The 20,444-nt window shown below is 51.6% G+C and overlaps 2 protein-coding genes across 2 annotated transcripts; both read left to right on the top strand.

Annotated features, from left to right (window-relative positions):
- The first annotated feature begins 2,195 nt into the window (after positions 1–2,195).
- On the top strand, positions 2,196–8,806 carry LOC123779827 (serine protease 44-like). Its single transcript, XM_087867101.1, has 6 exons — positions 2,196–2,259; positions 2,417–2,596; positions 2,786–2,954; positions 3,327–3,595; positions 4,500–4,651; positions 6,191–8,806. The coding sequence occupies exons 1-6, from the start codon at positions 2,196–2,198 to the stop codon at positions 6,422–6,424; spliced, it is 1,068 nt and encodes a 355-aa protein (XP_087723227.1). The 3' UTR covers positions 6,425–8,806.
- Positions 8,632–16,641, top strand: LOC123779826 (putative serine protease 45). The gene is made up of 9 exons (XM_087866700.1): positions 8,632–8,702; positions 8,779–8,900; positions 9,117–9,253; positions 9,497–9,683; positions 10,750–10,845; positions 13,881–14,028; positions 14,531–14,796; positions 15,666–15,829; positions 16,164–16,641. Exons 1-9 carry the CDS (start codon positions 8,632–8,634, stop codon positions 16,395–16,397), a joined length of 1,425 nt encoding a protein of 474 aa, XP_087722826.1. The 3' UTR covers positions 16,398–16,641.
- Positions 16,642–20,444: the final 3,803 nt, after the last annotated feature.

Genomic DNA, 20,444 nt, shown 5'->3' on the forward strand with positions numbered 1-20,444 from the left:
TAAAAGGAAATATCCGTTATATCATTAAGTCGCTTCCCTTTGTTTATTCTGTATTTTTCTTTCTTTTTTTCATTCTTCCTAGAATGTTGTCTCTTATTAAGCTTCTCAGAGAACAAAATTCTGATTGTGTTCATGTTCATAATTTTGTCTCTATTGACTTCTGCTGCTGTTTCTCAATATTCTTTTCTTTCTCCCAAGCCCTGTCTTGGGGATTACTCCATTGATTATTTTCACTTCCGGAGCTGCATCTTTAGCTCATTTGTTATCTGTCTTTTTTATTTTCTGATATGGTCGAAGCTTTACATTACTTTCCAGGACTACTATCGCTGCATCACGCGATATTTCATATGTTGTGTTTTCATTGGTAGTCATCTTTAAATTGTCATTATTTTTCTCATTATTTCCTTTTTAAAAATTATTTTATTTTAAAGTAAGCTCCACATCCATCGTGGGGCTTGAACTCATGACCCTGAGATCAAAAAGTCCCATGCTCTACCGACCGAGACAGCCAGGCTCCCCTATGATTTCTTTTTTAATACGAGGACCATTTTCTAGGGTTGTGTCTTTGTTTCAGAACTATGGGATCTTTTGGTAGAAGTTGATGTTAGTATTATAGATGTATGGCTCAAGAATAGAAGCTATAACGTTGATTCCTTGAGTTTACTGGTCTTCCTTTGAGGCCTTCTTTCTGAATGTTTCCTATGTGCTCAGTCAGAATGAATGCTGTCTGTTGGTAGTTGTAAAATTCATTTACTGCTATTAGATCAAGATTATCAGTGGTCGGGAGCCTGGGTGGCTCGCTTGGTTGAGCGTTTGCCTTTGGCTCAGGTCATGGTCCTGGGGTCCTGGGGTGGAGTCCCTCATCGGGCTCCCTGCTTCTTGGGAAGTCTGCTTCTCCCTCTGCATCTCTCCCTCTCTCTCTCTGTCTCTCATGAATAAATAAATAAAATCTTAAAAAAAAAAGATTAGCAGTGGTCATAGCCAAATATCCTATAATTTTTGCTTAATTTTGCCTCCATAAGCTATCAGCTTCTTAGGAAGAATGTTTCAAAAACTCTGGTGTCCCATGAAGTTGGTCAACTGTCGTTTTATGTATTAAGGGCTTCTTGTTGCATCTACTTGATTATTTCTTTTTTTTTTTTTTTTAAAGATTTTATTTATTTATTTGACAGAGAGAGAGACAGCCAGCGAGAGAGGGAACACAAGCAGGGGGAGTGGGAGAGGAAGAAGCAGGCTCATAGCAGAAGAGCCTGATGTGGGGCTCGATCCCAGATCGCCGGGATCACGCCCTGAGCCAAAGGCAGACGCTTAACCACTGTGCCACCCAGGCGCCCCCTACTTGATTATTTCTTATTTTTACTGTATATAAATTTTTCTGTCACTTAGGTAATATTAATTAATTAATTAATAATTTTTGAGAGAGAGCACACCAGCAGGGGAACGGGCAGAAGGAGAGGGAGAGAGAGAACCTCAAGCCGACTCTGCGCCGAGTGTGGAGCCCATGAGGGGCTCTCACAACTCTGCGATCATGACCTGAGCTGAAATCAAGAGCCCGTGTTTATCTGATTGAGCCACTCAGGCGCCCCCTTCTTGCATAATCTTTGCCTGTGATTTTACAATCTGATAGAAAATTGCTATCCCACCTTTCTTTTGCATCAGATTTGTCTGCTATTTCACTCCTAGTCCTTTATTTCCAATGTATCCGCCTGTCTTCTTTTAATATCTAGTATCTTCCGATAGTATATTTCTGGACCTTATCTTTTTTACCAAAGTGAGAGTTCTTGTTTGTCTGGTGTATTCAGCCTGTTCACACTTAATTGCAAATGCTATCATATTAAGACTCGATACTGCTCTTTGGTTTTGTATTTTCTATTTATCATACTTTCCTTTTGTTTTTCACCTTCCATTGGGTAGAAGGCGTGTCCTTGTCCTTTTAAGGGCTCCAGTGATTCGATTACTCTGGGCGTATAATCCAGAAGATCTCTATTTTAAGGTCGATAAAAGCAATGACATCGTCAAGCGAATGGGGAGCACTACCTGGATTGTCTCGGGTGGAATCACCAGGAGGCGGGAACCTTGGAGGTGCAGCTGCGGGCTGGGAATTGTGCCCGCGCACCTGGGTCCGGCCAACGCGAGGGCAGGGCCGCGAGCCGCCGCGAGGGGGCGCTCGAGGGAGCGGCAGCGCAAGCGGGCCCATGGCGTCTCTGGGCTGCCCCCTGGGCCTCCTGCTCTGGCTCCTGCTCCTTGAACCCCGGCTCGGTGGGGCCTGGCGGACGGGGAGGGGGCGAGGCCGGCCGGGCTCCTCACGGGGTGGGGGTGGGGAGTGGAAGGGGGGTGTTTGCTGGGGGTGCCGGGGGGGAAAGGGCAGGCCAGGGCGCGCGCTCGGGCCAGCTCCTGCCTCACGGATCTTCCCCAGGTGAGGGTTACCGCCCCAGCGAGGAACCTGCAATGACACCCGCAAGCCCAGAGGCGCCACCAGGGCCACCAGGGTCCCTGGAGTCCCCGCAGATGCTAATATCCACTGCAGTTCCAGGGCCTCTAACACTCACAGTGGAGTCCAGCCAGGCCGCCATATTTGGAACCTTCTCTCCTCAAGGTACTGCTTCTGGACAGGTCTGGACAGGTCCACCTGGATGGCCAGAGGGGAAGCTGCTTGGGGAGCTAGAAGGGTCAGACTCTATCTTGAAGGGTTGGAGAGGAGACCTGGCTCTGCACCCTGGTGGCCGGCTAGGGGCAGTGAGCAGGGAACGAGACAGTAGCTTCACCTCCAGTCCCTTCTCTTTAGTGAGCCAACCAGGATGCGGCCAGAGGTCTATGAGGATAGCCGGCGGACTGCCCGCCGCAGAGCGGAAGTGGCCCTGGCAGGTGAGCCTGCAGGCCAGGGACAGACACATGTGTGGAGGCTCCCTCATTGCCAGTCGCTGGGTGCTGACCGCCGCCCACTGCATAATTGGGTGAGTGTCTGGGGCTCCAGGCTTGGGCCCCCCTGTCAGGCTCCGTGACCTGGAGCCAGTCCTATCCCCTTCCCTGAGCTTCCTCTTCCTCCTCTGAGAAGGAGTCACAGCCCCCTAGGTGTTACTCAGTCTGGAGTGAGACCTGAGAATTCGCATGTCTACCAAGTTCCCAGGGGCTGCTTTGGTAGTCTCGGGCCCTCACTTGGAGAACCACTGGCTGGTTAGGGTCTGGGGACGGGATGTGGTCAGCAGGCAGGCAGGTGCCTGATGCTGGCCGAGGAGACAGGACCACGCTGGGAAGAACCTGGAAAATGTGGAAGGGGAGTGTAGACCGTCTGGGATCCCTATGAAGGGCAGGTCCTCTTCCCACAGCCACGAGGAATATACAGTGAGGCTGGGAGACACACATTCTCATTCTCATTCCAAGACAACCCTGGTGGTCCCGGTGGAAGACATCGTTTGCCACCGCTTTTATGATGCTAAAACTTTGAGACATGACATCGCCCTGGTTTTGCTGTCCTTCTCCGTGAATTACTCCTCGTACATCCAGCCTGTGTGTCTCCCCGAAAGGGCTTTCCATGTGGAAAGTGGGACGGAGTGCTGGGTGGCAGGCTGGGGCCGACTGGCAGGAGGTGAGACTGGTAAGTGGGGAGTCGAGGGGGCAGCCTGGTGTGCTGGCGTTGGCCCACAGGCTGTCCCACAAGGGACAGGGAGGCTGATTCTTTAACAGGTGGGCAAGGGAGGAGGAGGGCGTCCTGCCAGGGAGTAACTGAACCTCATTAAGAATTGCTTAATGAAGGGCGCCGGGGTGGCTCAGTCGGCGAAGCGTCTGACTTCAGCTCAGGTCATGATCCCAGGGTCCTGGGATCGAGTCTCGTGCTCAGCGGGCAGTCTGCTTCCCCCTCTCCCTTTGCCCTTCCCCCCACTTGTGCGCTCTCTCTCTCTCTCTCTGTCTCTCAAAAAAAAAAATCTTTAAAAAAAGAATTGCCGTTGGAATGTTCACACCTGGGGGCCTGGGTGCCAGGGATGGTGGGCTCTGTCCAGCATGGATTTCAGCTCCGGGGGCATGAGCTCTCTGCGAGTCAGACCTGTCCCTCCATGGAAGTCCCTGCTTGGTGGGGAGGGAGCTTCTCGTGCTAGGCAGTGTCAGCTGGGCCAGAGCAAGCCTACTGGTGAGGCTGGAGGGCCTCCTATGTCGGGGAAGCAGCTGGACTGGTCCCTTTGGGGGCCCTCCCTGTCTGAGCGTCTTGATTCTGCTCAGCACAGGACACCTGTCACTCTTGGTACTCAGGGTGACGCTTGCTTTTCACTTGCGGTTGTAAGGCCTTGCCTCTTTCTGTCCTGAGGGGTCCCTCCTTCTTCTGTCATGGCTTTTCTTACCTCTCCCTCTCCCCTCACCACCACAGCCTCCATTCCCTCCTGTCAATGGGACGGTAGCCATTGCCCCGACTGCCTCTGAGGATGCAACAGTGTGTGAGGGCACAGAGCGGGTTTCGGGGGCTCCTGGGCTCTCCACTCATGCAGACCCTGACTTTGTCGCCCCAGCCCCAGTGTCAGTTCATCTTCAGGAGACCAAGCAACTCATTCTTCACTACAAGAAATGTAACCAGATACTGCTGACACGGTTAGGGTCACTTCGCAATCTAGTGAAAAAGGGGATGCTCTGTGGCTATCAAGATGGGAAAAGTCTCTGCAAGGTCAGTTCCTGGCTCCGTTGTGGCCTCTGCGGTGAGGATGTCCCCTCCATGCTTCCCAAGCGCCAGGGCCTGGGGGAACTGCCATCTCCTCCGTTCGCTCCTTAGTTAAGGAGATTCATGGGGAGAACCCCTCATGGCTCCCCTGAGCTGGCCTGGCCCGCTCCTTCTAAAGGGAGCCGCCCTTGCTGCCTGGGGGCCCCGCCAAGGCGTGGGGAAGTTGGGGGCGGGTCGTGCTAGCACTCTAAGTTCCTTTATGGAGTTCCTCCTCTGTGGCACTTCCTGTGTGAGCCACAGGAGCTCCGTTCACCCCCGTCACAACCCTGCCACGTAGACATCAGACCTATCACACAGCTGGGGTGAGCTCAAAAGGTGCGAGCTCAGGGACCCTGTGCGTGGCTGCCGGACTCCCGGGCCCACCATCTTCCTCTTGCTCCGAGTGCCTTCTGGAGGAGGGGGCGTTTGAGCTGGGCCTCAGAAGATGAGTATTTGGATTTTGTGGAAAAGCGTTGTAGGGGAGGGAGCAGCATGGACAGCAGCTCCGAGGTCTGAGGGAACTTGTCATGTGTAGGGCCTGTCTTCCAAGTCAGGAGCAATGAGGTGACCAGAGAAGAGGGCTGGGGTCGGAATCCGTGTGGCCTGGAGCGCTGGGCCAAGTTTCTCGACGCCATCCGGGCAGGACTGCAGGCTAGGTGTTTGTTCCCATCATCTAGCCGATGATGCTGCATCCCAAGCAGGAGCTGGGGCGGGGAGGGGGGGGGAGGAGATGTGTCTGAGGTTGAATCATGAGTTCTTGGTGACTGACTGCTGGGAGGGGGGCGAGGGAGAGGTTGGGAGGGTTGTGTTTCTGTCTGAGCTGGTTGGTGGGGGGCGGGGGCACCAGAGCGGGTCTGGGAGAGGACACGCAGGGTTCTGCCTCAGATGGGGTGTATATGGCATGTCTGGGACAGTCTGGAGACAGAGAACTGACAAATGTGCCGTGTTGGATATGTGGGTTTAAGGCCGGGGCATTTCAGGTAGGAGGTGAGGATTATGGGATCCTCCCATGCAGGGTTGATATTCAAAATATTTCACATCCATGGAGGCCCAGGACTGACCGAACAGAATAGGCACCAGACTGAGAGCTGGAGTAGGGCTCTGGAGGCTGTGTATTGTGTCAGGGGTACCCCTTTGGTTGGTGGGTCATGGGAGGCTTGGAGAGGACCATGGGGGACAGGTCAGGGGCCATGGAGGAACAGGGGCATTCAGAGAGTATTTCAACACAGTATTAGCCCTACTGCTGCACTGGGACCCAGGGGCTATCTATCTTGTGTGCCTCCAGGAACAGCTGGGAAGCAGGAGTATTTCTCAGAGGTTGTTCAGGTTTTCACTTAGTTTCAACTCTCAAATATTCCAAGTAACCTAGGGCTGGTGGATGCCTGGGGGAGGGTGGTCCTGGGGAAGCCCCACGCGTGCCCGTCTCCCCAGGCCTTGCAGTGCCATCAGCCGGTTCTGATGGTGATTGTCTTCCGTTCCTGTGTTTGTTTCTTTCTCTTTCTCCAGGGAGACTCTGGGGGGCCCCTGGTCTGTGAACTTAATGCAACGTGGGTCCAGGTGGGAATCGTGAGCTGGGGCATTGGCTGCGGTCGCAAAAATTATCCTGGAGTTTATACAGAAGTTAGTTTCTACAAGGACTGGGTCATTGGTCAGTTGAGTCAGGCTTGCTCTTGGGACTCAGCAGGCTTCTTCCCGCTTCTGTGCCTGCTGCTGCCCCTGGGCGTCCTGGTGGCCCCGTGATCACCCTGGCCCACCCCCTCCTGTTGCCGAGTCTCGCCTGGGCCTCTCCTCCGACCTCCCACTCCTACTCAAATGCCCTCTCCCCCAGTTCTGGTTGGCACCCACTGACCCTGTAGAGAGCCACACAGTAAGAGCGGCAGCAAGGCTGGAGCCCCAGTGTCCTAGCCCGATGCCCCAGTCACCTGCGTCGGCCACACGCACACCTTGGCTGTGCCCTGCCTGCCTGGAAGGAGGGAGGTCAAGCATCCCAGCCTGAGAGCCAGCCGACTGGCCAGCTGAAGCCCGGGGCTTCCTTGCCATCTCGGAGAGCCCCTGCCGGAGACGTCACTCCAGGAGCAGGGAGACAGCACTGGACCTGGGCGTGGTCTCAGGCTGTCACCTGAGACTCTGACAAAGTGGTCAGCTTGCTGATGGTGCAGAGAGAGGGAGGAGGCGTCACCAGGTCCCTGCCGAGGTGTGAGGCCTGGGGTTTCCACATCTGCCGGGGTGTCTGGGGCTGGGAGACTTGTCCCTGCAGCCAGCGTGGATCCAGCCATGCGTGGCCAGCCTGTGCCACACAGGCCCTCCTGGGGCAGCCCCCGGGGTCCCCTTCCTCGGTCCCTAGTGGCCCCGCCCAGGCTCAGTCCAAGTTGTGTGGAGGCATTAAGGAGTGTGGAGATTTCAGATGGCAACTGAATAAAGGTTGGGAGTGTGTTCCTGTTCGTTCTAAGCTCTGGTCTCCTGAACGTTGTGGGGTTGCATATGACATACTCCGTGGAGAACTAGTTTCCCAGGTAACACAGGGTCTCTTCATGGCTTTTATTAAGCCCTCAAGGGCGTGGTGAGTCCCCACCTGCTCAGATGGGAGTCCTCCACAGGGTTTTAGCTAGCTGGGTCCTGCTCTCGTACTCGTCACGTCTGCCCGGAGCTTTGTCGCTTAATTGCAGAGTCTCTGCAGCTCTGAAGAGGGGATCACAAGAGACCAGACCTGGGAGCCAGAATGAAGTTAGAACGTGAGAAATAGTCCTCTGCTGCTTCTTCCATTTGCGGCTGCTGCCCCCTCTTCCACTTTGTTTTTTTATTTTTACTTTTTAAGATTTTTATTCATTTGAGAGAGAGAGAGAGAGCACAAGCCAGGGGAGGGGCAGAGGGAGAGGGAGAAGCAGACGCCTTGCTGAGCAGGGAGCCCGATCCCAGGCTCCCGGGATCATGACCTGAGCAGAAGGCAGATGCTTAAGCAACTGAGCCCCCCAGGCGCCCTGTCCCCTCCACTCGGTTAACAAAGGTCCGCTCTCCTCCTGGGAGGAAGGCAAGTGAGAGTTCTTGTATTAGACGCTGGCTCTTTACCCTCATTCTCTGGCTCGGTGTCCCGGCGTCGCTCTCTCTGGCTTGGTAAAACACACATCACTGGTTCCACTCCCAGAGTTTTCAGTCCTGTAGGTCTGGGGTGGGGCCTGAGAACTGCTTCTCTGACAAGCTCCCAGTGATGGTGCCGCTGCCCTGGGTAGCACGGCGGGGCATGAACACCAGGAGGAAGGCGTCCTCCTCTGCTCGACCGCCTCGGCGTGTCACCTGCCAGTGGTGGGAGCTCATTCTGTGGACCCCCGTAGATATCAGGCAGGAGAATGGGGTCCCCAGAACTGGACACCCCCTTCCCCACCACTAGACAAGAGAAGCAGGAATCTTGGTGTTCCGCGCCCAATTCTGCCACACCCAGCAGAGGCAAAGGGCCGATCCTGCAAAATCGCTTCTGGAAGGCCCCAGGCCTGGCATCTGCCATCATTTCCTTCAGGTGTGACCATCCGATTGGTGGTCTGTGGAAGAGGAGGAATGCCTTTCCTTTCCCAGGACTCCCCCAGGACTCCTTATTCCAGTCCTAGATCCGGCTCAAATGCTACTTTCCTAAAAACATCTTTCCGGATTCCCTAGCCTTACTGTTCCTTTCTTGTGCCTCCTACGTCTTTTCAGATTCTCAGATTAACATCACTTGCGAACCTTTCCAAGGCGCCAAGCCCAGGGGACCAGGGGTGTGGTCAGAGGCTGGGCGACAAAGGTGCCCTCAGAGGTCCAGAGATTGGGGGCACCGTCCCCAGCTTAAAGCAACTGGGAGGGGGGTACTTTCACGGGGTTGGCCACCCCGGAGGCAATCGCAGATCCTGGGCTCCGAGGTCATCTTCAAGGAATAGGCACGAAGCTTGGGTGCAGGTGCGGACGCAGGACACGCGCCCATGGATGCGGGGGAATGTCCGCGGCGTTGTCACGTGCTGGTGGGGCCGTCACGTGCCCGGGACTCCATCAGGTGCTGGAGGAGGCCTTGCGCGCGGCAGGGTCGCCATCACCTGCCGGGGCTCGTGGCACCGTGTCTGCCCCGTTAGGTGGCACCTGCTGGGGCTCATGGCCGCCTCGCCGTTCAGCCGCAGTGCTGGGCCTGGAGCCTCGGGGCCCTGGGGCCTGAGCCTCGGCCTCCTGCTGCTGCTGCCGCTGCTGCTGACCTCGGGTGAGGCGGCGCCCTCTCAGCCGCCGCGTGTCCGTCCGCCCGCCAGTCTGCCATCTGCCCCGTACCCGCCCCCAGCCCCGCTGCGCTCCCCTCTGCCCCCCACCCCCGCCCCGCCCCCGAGCACGGACCCCCTGCGCATGGCTAGCTCTTTGGCCGCCTGGGACCCTGTGCCCCCCCCCGCCCCCATGTCCCCTGTCGTCCACTGTCACCCCCCAGGATGTCGCCAGACTCCTGCCCGCCCCGCCCTGGCCTCCTCCCTCAGGCGCCACCCCCCCCTGCCGCCTCCTGGGGACCAACAGTGCGGAGGACCCCCCATCTTCTCCCGATGCACAGCCACCTCCGCCCGCGTCCACGTGGGCGGGTGTCGTGGCTGAGACACGAGGAAGTCTGGATCCCACCTTCCCTCTTCTCCCCCGGCCCTCTGTTCCCCCTGGCGCCCCGCTGCTCACAGCTGCTCCATTCATCCCAAAGATGCAGCCCCCGGGGTGCTGTCCCCCTTGACTGCTGCCAGCCCCGCCCCCCCCCGCCTCCCCCCCCCCCCCCCCCCCCGGCCCCGCAAGCCCACCGCTTGACACCGTCCTCCCCCGTTTCTTTAGCGATCCGAGGCTTACCTCCTGTTCAAGGTCAGCCAGCTCACCTGCTCTGGACGGCCGGCCCTCCCCGCGCTGTGCGGCACCGTCCTATTCTCGCACATCTTCATCCTCTCCCTGTCCCTTACCTCTCACTGCCGGACCTCCACTTCATGCTTCCTTCCAGTGCTTCCTCAGGCTCCCTTCGTCCTTGGCCCGTTCCTGCCACGTCCCTCACCTTTCACCCACTTCCTCCGTTTTCATTTTTTCTAGTCCCTTGGCTTCGCAGGCCATGCTCCCTGATTCTCCTCTGCCTCAGGATAACTCTCCAGCTCCCCGCGTGCTTCCCAGGCCAGCCACGCTTTGTTCTCCACCCCCCCCCCCCCGCCCCGTTCCCTGCAGTGCTGTCTGGGCTCTCTGCTCACCTGCCCAGGGCACAGTGATGCCGCCTCACAGAGCAGCCACACGCTGCATGACCTACAAACATCTCGGCTCCCTGGGGTCCAAAGCGGAGCCTCTCATCTTCCTATAAACTGGGTTCTCTTACTGTTCTCTAACGCGGTGGACAGTAGGCACTGTTCTCTACAAGCAGAAACTGGGGGTCATCCTAGACGTAGCCATCTGGCTGCATCCCACCTCCAGCTCACCACATCTGTTCTCACCGCCACTTCTTCATTGAGGCCTTTCCTGCCTCGGTCCTGCAGACGCTCTGGTGGCACCTCACTGCCTGCAGTCTTGTCACCTTCCCACTGACGCTTCACCCTCCAAGCCCGACTCTGTCACCCTTCCGCTGGCCCCCCCTCCTCCCAGAGGGTCTCTTTGCTTCTCGGCCTGGCTTATGAGGCCCCTCGTGATCGACCCCTGACTTTTTCCTCCATGGCATCTTTTCTTGCCAAGCCCAGCCTTGTCCTTTATTCTCTGGAGGCTCTGGCCTACACCATGCTGTTTCTTTTGCAAAGAACGTCATTGTCACTTTTCTGTGTTTTACCTTCTTTTCATCTTCAAGAACTGGCACAATAACCCCGCTTCTCAGGAGCCTCCGGGTCCCCCACTTCTGGGCTCCCCTCAAACCTGTGGCCTTGTCCTTGCATTGATCTCACACAGGTGGTCCTCTTTACCTCCATCTCCCCTGCTGGACAGCGTGTTCTCTGTTTGATACACTCTGTCCCCCGCCGGCCTTGGCTGGGGATGGAGTGGGAGATTAGGGAATATTTGGTGAATGATCGAATGAACTAATTCGTGATCTCTTGCTTCATCTCTGTTCCCCTTTTCTCCTCCAGGTTATAAAGAAAACACTTCCACACCAGGTGGGCAGGGTGAGCTGCTGCTTCAGAAAAACCTCAGCTCCTGGGAGGATGAGTTCGGAAGACGGTCACGTAGATTGTGTTTCTGGGTCTGTAGGAAGCAGGGATTTAGTCTGACAGACCTGCTTTCTAAAGGGACCTTTTTCCTTAGATGTCGGGGATCCACCTCTGGTTCATGGGCTTCCATTGTCATAGGTCCCCCCTGATTGGTTATGAATTGTTCGGTTGATTAAATTGGTTATTCCTGCTGATGTCATGCCCTACTCCTCTTCCCCCTCCTCACCCTCCTCTCAGCCTTTCTTTTATGTTCCATGTATGTCTCTGCTTGTGCGTGGTCTTGTCAAAATACATATTGTGGTTTTGTGTGCAAGTATTTTTAACTTACAGAAATGGTTTATACTCTAGATCTCTTTCTGTTTCCTCCTCTTTTCTCCAGTTCCATTAAAAACTTCTTTTATTTGGAAATAATTTGAAACTTACAAAACACTGCAAAAATACAGTCGAGGAACACATGCATCATTTTTTCAGATTCAGTTGAGGGAAACACACAGCCTGACTCCTGATCTCTAAATACCTAGGCGTGTTTTTTCCTAAGACTATTCCCTTAGAGAACCACAGTATCAACTGATCAACTTCACTTACCACTTATCAACCACTGCTCAACTTCAACAATGTACATTGATGCAGTGCCTTTATCTACTGTCCATAATCCAATGGGGCCAGCTCTCTGTACTCCTACCATCCGTAAAGGGGTAATATTGTTACAGACCTACCAACTGTGGCAACAATGCAGCTTTTATATCTTTTTGCCAATTTTTTGCATCTAGTAGATAAAAAAGGGCTTCTTGATTTAATTGACGTTTTTCTCATTATTGATGGGTTTCAGCATGTCTCAACGTGCCTCTTGAATCCCTTCTAATAAATTGCCTGTCCTTCTCCTTTGTATATTATCTGCTGTTCTTTCTTTTTCTTGTTGATTTCCTAGAGTTCCTTGTATATTCCTAATAGGAGTCTTGTATTGATTTTTGTTATCGCAAATATTGCATCCCAATCTGTCTTCTGCCAGTTAACTTTGTTCCCGGGGTAAATTAATAATATTAATAATAATAATAATAATAATAATAATAATAAATCCTTGATTTTGATGTAATCAAATTAATCCATTTGATGCTTTATGGTTTGTTTTGAGATTTTGTTTAGGGAGCCCTTTCTCACCCCATGTCATATGGTCTATTGTTAACTTTAGAGTTTCACTTTCCTATTTAGGTCTCCAAGTGCTGCTAGGGAGGAATCCAGTTTTGTTTTTCTTAATTCTTTTATAGTGAGTCAGTTTTCCCAGCACCATCCACTCAACAACCATCCTTCACCCACTGATGGTAGTGGCTCCTTTATTTATGTCGTGTCCCCAGAACAATCACAAACTCTCTATTCTTTTCCATTGCCTCATTTGTCTGTCCTTGTCAATACCACACTGGTTTTGTTGTTACGGCTTTGATGCGTGTCTTGATACCTGCTAGGACAAGTGTCCCTTTATGTTCTACTTTTTCAGAGACTGAGCTATTCATGGACTTTTGTTTCTCACCTTCAGTTTTAGAGGAAATTTATAACGTTTCCTGAAATTCTAACTTGGAAAATGACTTTATAGATTAATTTTAGGAAAAAGTACATCTGAAATGTTTAGTTGTTTATTTGAAAGCAAGGGGTGGCTCTCTATTTATGCTGATCATTTTCAGTGTCCTTTATTAGAATTTTACTTATTTTTTTCTTTATTAGAGTTTTAAATGTATCACCACAGAAATCTGGCATAGTGTTGGATAAATTCATTTCTTGGTACTTCGGATATTTTGTTGTTGAAAATATATCTTATTTTGAATATATTTTCTAGTTGATTGTGCTGGAGTAGAGAAGCATAACTGATTTAAAAAGTAAGCTGTTGACATATTATACGCACACACGAAAGTACACAGATTTTAAGTGTCCAGCCTAAGAAATTATCACACAGTGAACCCACCCATGTTAGTCACTGTCTTGGTCAGAAAGTAGAGCAATACCGGCCCCCAAAATCTCCCTTACACTCTCTCACTTCCCCTGCCCTCTTCCTACAAAGTACCATTATTCCTGGCTTCTGACCATATGGAATCTTTTTGCCTCTTCCTTAATGTTATCTGGTGTTTGCTCTAAGTTTGTGGTCTCTAACTTTTATAAAGTTAAGGATTTCCTTTCTGCTCCAAACTAAGTAAGAGGTGTTTTCATTTCTGGTTTTTTTTTTTTTGGTCATAAATATGCGTTGAATTTTTCAAACGCCTTTTTCTATGTCTATTGAGAAGAGCTTATGATCATTCTCTTTAGAGAAAAAGAACTGTTTATGTGGCAAATACACTGAGGGCGTTTCCATTGCGGGACCACCCTTGCACTCCTGGGACGATCTCTACATAATCGTGGTGCATTATTTTTTCAAAATATAACACTGAGTAATATTTTGTTTGGAAATGCTCGCATCCATGGTCATTCACACAGCCGTACCACTTGATTGTGTTGGAACTTCCTGCAGACGAAGACTGCAAGCTGTGAGCGGGGGCCTCTGTGGGCTCCATGCTGAGGCTCTTTCTTCAATGGCCTGTTTTAAAGATTTGTGACACAGAAGTCTGGAACTTTTCTCAGCTCTGAGTAATGTGGGGACAGAGGCCTTCTGCATCTAAGAGATGTAGCAAGCGTTACGGCCTTTCAGGAACATGGCCTCGGGACTGAGGCCAGACACAAGAGAATGCGTGGTTTGTTCCGGGGCTCCTTCTATGTTTCCCCCTTGTTTTGGCGTTCCCTGCTAATTGCTCCCTGTTGTCTCAGTATCTGTCTCTCTCTCCCCTGTGATGTCTTTATGTCTCGTGTTGAAGCCTTGTATCTCATTGCCATTTTCTGATTAGCACAGTGCCTCCGGGCAACACTCGGTCCCTCTCTCGCCCTGTCTCCCCATCCTCGAAATGGGGATGAGCCCCTGAGTTTACAGTTTTGTGCACGTTGTTCCAGGGTGGGGGGGGGCATCTTGGTCTCCGTTCTTCTCATCCTCCAATATGTGGTCACTGTGTCTCCCTGGCACATCATTCCTGAAGTTTGTGGCAGACCCTGGTGGTCAGAGGATTTGGACGTGACCCGCCATTGGCCCTGGGAGGTGAGCCTCCGGCTGGAGAATGAGCACATATGTGGAGGGGCCCTCATTGAACTCAACTGGGTGGTCACTGCTGCCCACTGCATCCAAGGGTGAGTGTGGCCCCTGTGTCCATGGCCTGGAGACCCCGGGGCTGCCATGGGCCTAGCCCCTCCCCCTCATCTCCTCTGTAAGACAGTGTGGGAGTCGGGAGGTGAAGGGGAATAGGAAGGGATATCCAGAATGAGGAAGAGTCCTGCGCAGGGTCTCCCAGGGGCCCCAAGCAGCAAAGACCGTGTCCGGAGCAGGGCAGCAGGAAAACCCAGCACACCCCCCCCCAGCCCCCCAACACGAGAACATACACATATACCGACACCTTCTGCATACATCGCCCATAGAAGAGGCCACCTTGAATCAGCTTGGGCAGTGACTGGGGAGGCAGTCAGCCTTGTCTCTGACCCGGAGAGCCTCCAGGCTGGGTTAACAAGAGGGACTGAGCAGAGCTAATCCGCGGGGCTTCTGCTCAGGGAAGAGGGTGTTCGGTGGAGGTAGGAGCATTGTGTCATTCGCGAACCCGACGTCTGCTAGCCGGGGCTGTGACTATGTCTTCTGTAGCACCAAAGAGTACTCAGTGATTCTCGGCACCTCCAAGCTGAAGCCCCTGCAGGCGGCCTTGATCCCCGTGAAGGACATCATCATGCACCCCAAGTTCTGGGGCCGGACCTTCATCATGGGTGATGTTGCCCTTCTCCACCTCCACAGCCCTGCCACCTTCACCAAGTACGTGCAGCCCATCTGCCTCCCGGAGCCCAGCTACGACCTGAAGGTTGGGACACAGTGCTGGGTGACTGGCTGGGGCCAGGTGAAACAGCGCTTCTCAGGTGAGCGGGCTGGGTGTCGGGGGGGGTGTGGAACCACGGAGGGGGCGCCGCCTTACTTCTGGGGCCTTGCCGGCTGGACCCCTTCATGGTGCCTCTCAGGAAGCTTGTGGCTGTTACCTCCGGGGCCTGGTTCTTTGGTTGGGTTAGGACTCTCCGCAGATGGAGACCATTTCCAAGGTCTACACCACTCTGCTTGCTGGGGGCACCTCACTCAGGTCTAGAAGCTCCTGGGCTGGGCACGATCTTTTGCCTCTTGCAGAAGCTCGGAGTCAGGAAATCAGACACTTACTCACCCACTCATTCATTCAATTGATGAGCTTTGAACCACACACCAAACCCTTCGTGTGGGGAGCACGTGCCTTGCCGGCAGGGCGCTCGTTGCTGAGTGGGGATGGGGGCCCAGGCTGACAGGGGAAGAGGCAGAGACTTTGTCAGGTGATCTCGAGCTCAGGCTGGGAGGGATCTGGGATGAGCTCTGGGCAGGGGGTTCTATCTGAGAGGCTAGAAGGAGGTGCGGGTGTAACCAGGTGCAGGGCACAGCCAGCGCAAAGCTCAGAGGCTGGAGAGAAGCAAGATGTGCTTGGGGTCTCAGTTCGTAAGTGGCTGCACTGAAACCTGGATTGTGGCCTGCTTGATTCAGAAGCCAAAGCCTCCCAGAGAAAGGGATCCGGAAAGGGAGGCTGAGAGGGTGAGGGGCTTGCCAGACATGGTCCCCACCGCAGGGGGACAGACGGGGGAAGGAGGGCATGGGGGTGTGAAGGGGTGTGGCTTGGCCGAGTCTCAGAAATGGAGGGGACAGGCCCCTGGGAAGAGGCCAGGGCTGAGTGAATCGAGGCGTCCTCTCTCACCCCACTGGGCTTCTTCCACAGGGAACTCCACGCTGACCGCCGAGCTGCAGGAGGCCGAGGTGTTTATCATGGACAACAAGAAGTGTGACCAGATTTACCGCAAGAGGTCCCCCATCCCCCACATTGTCCCCCTTGTCCTGGGGGACATGGTCTGTGCCACCAATTATGGAGAAAACTTGTGCTCTGTGAGTTTCTGGGCGGTTCTGGCAGCTTCTCTGTTGGGAACGACCCCCAGGGTGGGGTTGGGGGAAGTCCCCGGGGGAGAGCTTTGGTTGCTTGGCTTCCCTCTCTGTCACCATCACCAGGCAGGGCTCTGCGCCCACCTTCCTTCCCCTGTGACTTTGATTTTGCCTGGTACTCTGGGAAGGGTCTACAACGGAGGAGTGGAAGGATGTAGTGAGATCCTCAGGAAGTGAAAGAATCTTCCAGGAGAAGTCAGAGGGCAGGCATTCTGGGTCTTCTGGGGTCCTGGCTCCTGGTGGGGCCCAGAGCTTCCATTATTCCTCTCTCTTTTCCTAGGGGGATTCTGGGGGCCCATTGGCTTGTGAAGTCGAGGGTAGATGGATTCTGGCTGGGGTGTTGTCCTGGGAAAAGGCCTGTGCCAGAGCAGAGAATCCAGGCGTGTACTCCCGCGTCACCAAATACAGCAAATGGATCAAGAAGCAAATAAGCAGTGGGGCGCTCTCAGGCCCCCAAACCTCCGCCTGGCTCCTACTCCTGTTCTGGCTGCTGTGGCCCCAGATGAGTCCCTGATCTCCCCTGTCTCTTCTTCTTCCTGCTTTGCCTCTGCTGTATGGGTCCAGATCAAGGTTAGACCAAGATCATGTGTCTGTATTCAACAAGAGTCAAGGTGGGGAAAGAGTGACCCCTGGGAGACAGGGCTCTGCACTGGCGTCCCAGTGGGGAAGGATGCGGTGGATGAGGAGGCCTTGGGTGACCAGGAGAAGGAAAGTGTGGCCTAGAAAGGCTCTGGAATTAGGGACCAGGATAGCTGGGATTAAATTTGCACAAATGTGAGCTGGCTCTGTTCTCTTTTCTGGGTGACGCTGGGGGGTTGAGGGTGGGTGGGAGGGCAGGGCCTCTTGGAATTAATTCCATCAGCAGGCTCCCCAGAGCGGAGGCTGATGGTTTTTACTACGTCACTAGTGCAGGGGCACGGGGAAAGGGCCTGGGCCTGAGGCCTCAGTTTCCTCATCTGTAAAGTGGGCCTGCTGCAAGGAAGGAGCTGAAATATGCCTTGTAGGCTGACAGTAGGAAGGACCCACGTACAGTGTTCCAATTTAGCTTTCTTTTTCTTCTTCTTTTTTTTTAATGGCACTAAAAACTGCTTACCAAAGTATTACATGTTCATCATCTATGTTTTTTTTTTTTTAAGATTTTATTTATTTATTTGACAGAGATAGAGACAGCCAGCGAGAGAGGGAACACAAGCAGGGGAGTGGGAGAGGAAGAAGCAGGCTCACAGTGGAGGAGCCTGACGTGGGCTCGATCCCGTAACGACGGGATCACGCCCTGAGCCGAAGGCAGACGCTTAACCGCTGTGCCACCCAGGCGCCCCTATGTTTTTTTCTTTAAACATTTTTGAAAAAATTTCAGGCACTATCTGAATACATTCTTGTGATTTACTGAAAATATTCAGAAATGCATAGAAAGATTCCCTCCTCTCAACCACACCCCTACCACCAGTGCTGCTCCGTCCCCCAGGTAATCCGTTGGCATCCTTAAATAAAACGTCTTCATGATTTTTCTTCCTTCTTTTTTTAAATAATTTTTATTTTGTTATATTAGTCACCATACAGTACATCCCCAGTTTTTGATGCAATGTTATGATTTTTAAAAATAAATGGGACCTTATATATATTGTTAATAGTCCACATTTAAAAAAAATTACACACCTTGACAAACTTTCTCCGTCCATTCCCAGAGCTAGTCATCATGTGACGTTACTGCGCGTGCTCTGTGCAGCTGTGACCTAGGTTTCCTAAGCAGCATCCGGTTTTAGGCTGTTTCGGACCCGTCAGCCTGGCAGCAGTCCTGCGTGGGGGGTGGGGGTGGGGGTGGGGGTGGGGGGGCTGGGGGCGGGCACTCTGGAACATTTCTGCAGCTGGCTTCCTAGGAGTGGCTGAGGGCAGGACAGTCATCGAAGGACACACAAGTTCAATAATTTTGGATGAGTAAGATCAAAAAGCATTCCTCCCCAAAGCGGAGTCAGTTTCCATTCATACTTAAGGCACAGGAGAGTGAATGTTTCCCCTTTCGCTAAAGATGGATATTATCAATCTCTAAAAATGTGCCCATCCCATGATGGAACGTTCTATCATTGCTGTTTTAATTTGTATTTTCCTGATTGGAAAAGTATCTTTTAATTTTTTTTTTCTTGATGAAAAGATACACCTTTTCTCTAGTAAATCCTCAATTCATATGCTTTGCCTATTTTTAAGATTGGGTTGCTTTTTCTTAGGAAAGTTTTTATCTTTTCTGAATACTAAGCCTTTCTCAATTATTTTACAAATATTTCCTTATCTTTTGGAAATATGTGGAATGGATGGAATGATGGAAGTTTTCCATAAAGACCTTTAAAATTATCATGGAGGCAAAGGGCGCCCAGGTGGCTCAGTTGGTTAAGCGTGGCTCAGGTCATGACCGCAGGGTCCTAGGATTGAGCCCCGCATTGGGCTCCCTGCTCAGGAGGGGAGCCTACTTCTCCTGCTCCCTCTGCACCTTCCCCTGCTTTTCATGCACTCTTTCTCAAATAAATAAATAAATAAATAAAATCTTTAAACAAATTATTATGGAATCAAATCAGTCCGTCTTTACTTTTTTTATGGGTTTTGTGCCTAGCAAAATGTAGTCTTCTCCATCTCCAGATTATAAAAGCTTTCTTCCCATATTTTTATTTCAATACATTGATTTTTTTTAAAGATTTTATTTATTTATTTGACAGAGATAGAGACAGCCAGCGAGAGAGCGAACACAAGCAGGGGGAGTGGGAGAGGAAGAAGCAGGCTCATAGCAGAGGAGCCTGATGTGGGGCTCGATCCCGTAACGCCGGGATCACGCCCTGAGCCGAAGGCAGATGCTTAACCGCTGTGCCACCCAGGCGCCCCCAATACATTGATTTTTTTATGTGTAACTGTAATCCATTTGAAATTTCTGTTTATGTGTGGTATGCGGTGGGGGTCCAACTCTATTTCCAACTGGAGAGCCAATTCCATTAATACTATTTCTTGTAGCGCCTGTCTTTTTCCTGCTGATTTGAAGATCTGCATTTACAGTAAGGAAATCTTAATATACTCATGTGTATGTTTTTGAAATCTCTGTTGTTTCCCCACTGATCTGTTTGTCCCTGGGTTAGTGCTGTACTGTTTCAAATAGCTCTAAGTTATGTTTTGTTAACAAAAGCTCTCCTTTAAAAAAAACAATATTGCCTAATCTACAAAGTTTGTCTTCCATGGAAACTTAACAATCAGTGTGTCAGTTTTCATTAAAGATGTTATTGGTATTTGAATGGAAATTAGATATTAGATACACAGGCTAATTTTACAATGTTGAGTTCCTAAGCAGAATGTCCCCATTCATTTGGCTCTTCTCTTCATGGATGTCTGGAAAAATACTGAGTTTATTTCTAAGTATTTTGCACATTTTGGTTATATTCATTGGGATGATTATCTCCTCCCATTATATTTTTTTCTAATTTTATATGTTAGGTATTTTAAAGCTGCCGATTTAAGAAAACATAGTGATCTTGGGGCGCCTGGGTGGCACAGCGGTTGAGCGTCTGCCTTCGGCTCAGGGCGTGATCCCGGCGTTATGGGATCGAGCCCCACATCAGGCTCCTCCGCTATGAGCCTGCTTCTTCCTCTCCCACTCCCCCTGCTTGTGTTCCCTCTCTCGCTGGCTGTCTCTATCTCTGTCGAATAAATAAATAAAATCTTAAAAAAAAAAAAAGAAAACATAGTGATCTTGATTCCTGGTCATCTTGCAAAACTGACTTATTTAATTCAGCAGTTTCTCAGTGCATTCTTTTGGCTTATTTTTGGCTAATCAAATTCCCTAACATGGTGAGAGCTATGTCTTACCCTTTTTGAAAATCCTACCATTTATTTCGTTATCTCGTTGCCCGTGACCTCTAACGCAGTGCGAAATAGTGGCGGTGATGGTGGGGGTCCGTGTGCTGACCCTGACCTCAGCCTTCACAGGTACTTACTGGGAACAGGTACTTACTGGGAACGGGTACTTACTGGGAACGGGTACTTACTGGGAACTCAGCTTCCCGGGTACTTACTGGGAACCTTTCTGTGCCAGGCAGTTTGGGGCCCTGGTGATGCAGTAATGAACTACTGAGATGATTATATGGCTTTTCTTATTTAATTTGTTTACGTAATGAAATTCATTACTAGATCTCAGTAGATTTCTTAGATAAATCCCTTAATGCACTGTGGATTCCATTTGCTGGCATTTTATTTAGAATTTCTGCCCCAAAGTTGGCTTGCTCTCCACTTCTCCTCTCTGTTCCACCATTTGTTCAAGTTTGGTGTCTTTGCTGTCTTAGCCTCTTAAAACCCGTTGAGAAGCTTTCTAGTATTTTCCTAGGCCCTGAAACAGTTTCTGTGATGCCAGCATCATATCTGTTCCTGAAGTCTGGTAGACTGTGCACGAAAACTCACTGGGCCTGATAGCTCTTTTTAAGGGACGACAAATCTTTGACTATTTGAAAAGTATCTTGTGTAGTTATTGGCCTAGTTGGGTTTCCCACCTCTTTTTTGCATTAATTTTAGTGTAGAAAATCACTTCCTTTAG

Source organism: Ursus americanus, chromosome 14 (assembly GCF_024610735.1).
Source record: "Ursus americanus isolate L20-20 chromosome 14, mUrsAme1.1.p, whole genome shotgun sequence".
Taxonomy (NCBI): Eukaryota; Metazoa; Chordata; class Mammalia; order Carnivora; family Ursidae; genus Ursus; species Ursus americanus.

Bases quoted from the DNA above. Each gene is read 5' to 3' on its own strand.
- LOC123779827 (XM_087867101.1), top strand. From the start codon at position 2,196: ATGGCGTCTCTGGGCTGCCCCCTGGGCCTCCTGCTCTGGCTCCTGCTC. The intron at 2,260-2,416 runs GTGGGGCCTGGC...GATCTTCCCCAG, and splicing joins GCTCCTTGAACCCCGGCTCG to GTGAGGGTTACCGCCCCAGC. The intron at 4,652-6,190 runs GTCAGTTCCTGG...CTCTTTCTCCAG, and splicing joins ATGGGAAAAGTCTCTGCAAG to GGAGACTCTGGGGGGCCCCT.
- LOC123779826 (XM_087866700.1), top strand. From the start codon at position 8,632: ATGGATGCGGGGGAATGTCCGCGGCGTTGTCACGTGCTGGTGGGGCCG. The intron at 10,846-13,880 runs GTAGATTGTGTT...TCATTCCTGAAG, and splicing joins TGAGTTCGGAAGACGGTCAC to TTTGTGGCAGACCCTGGTGG. The intron at 14,797-15,665 runs GTGAGCGGGCTG...CTTCTTCCACAG, and splicing joins GGTGAAACAGCGCTTCTCAG to GGAACTCCACGCTGACCGCC.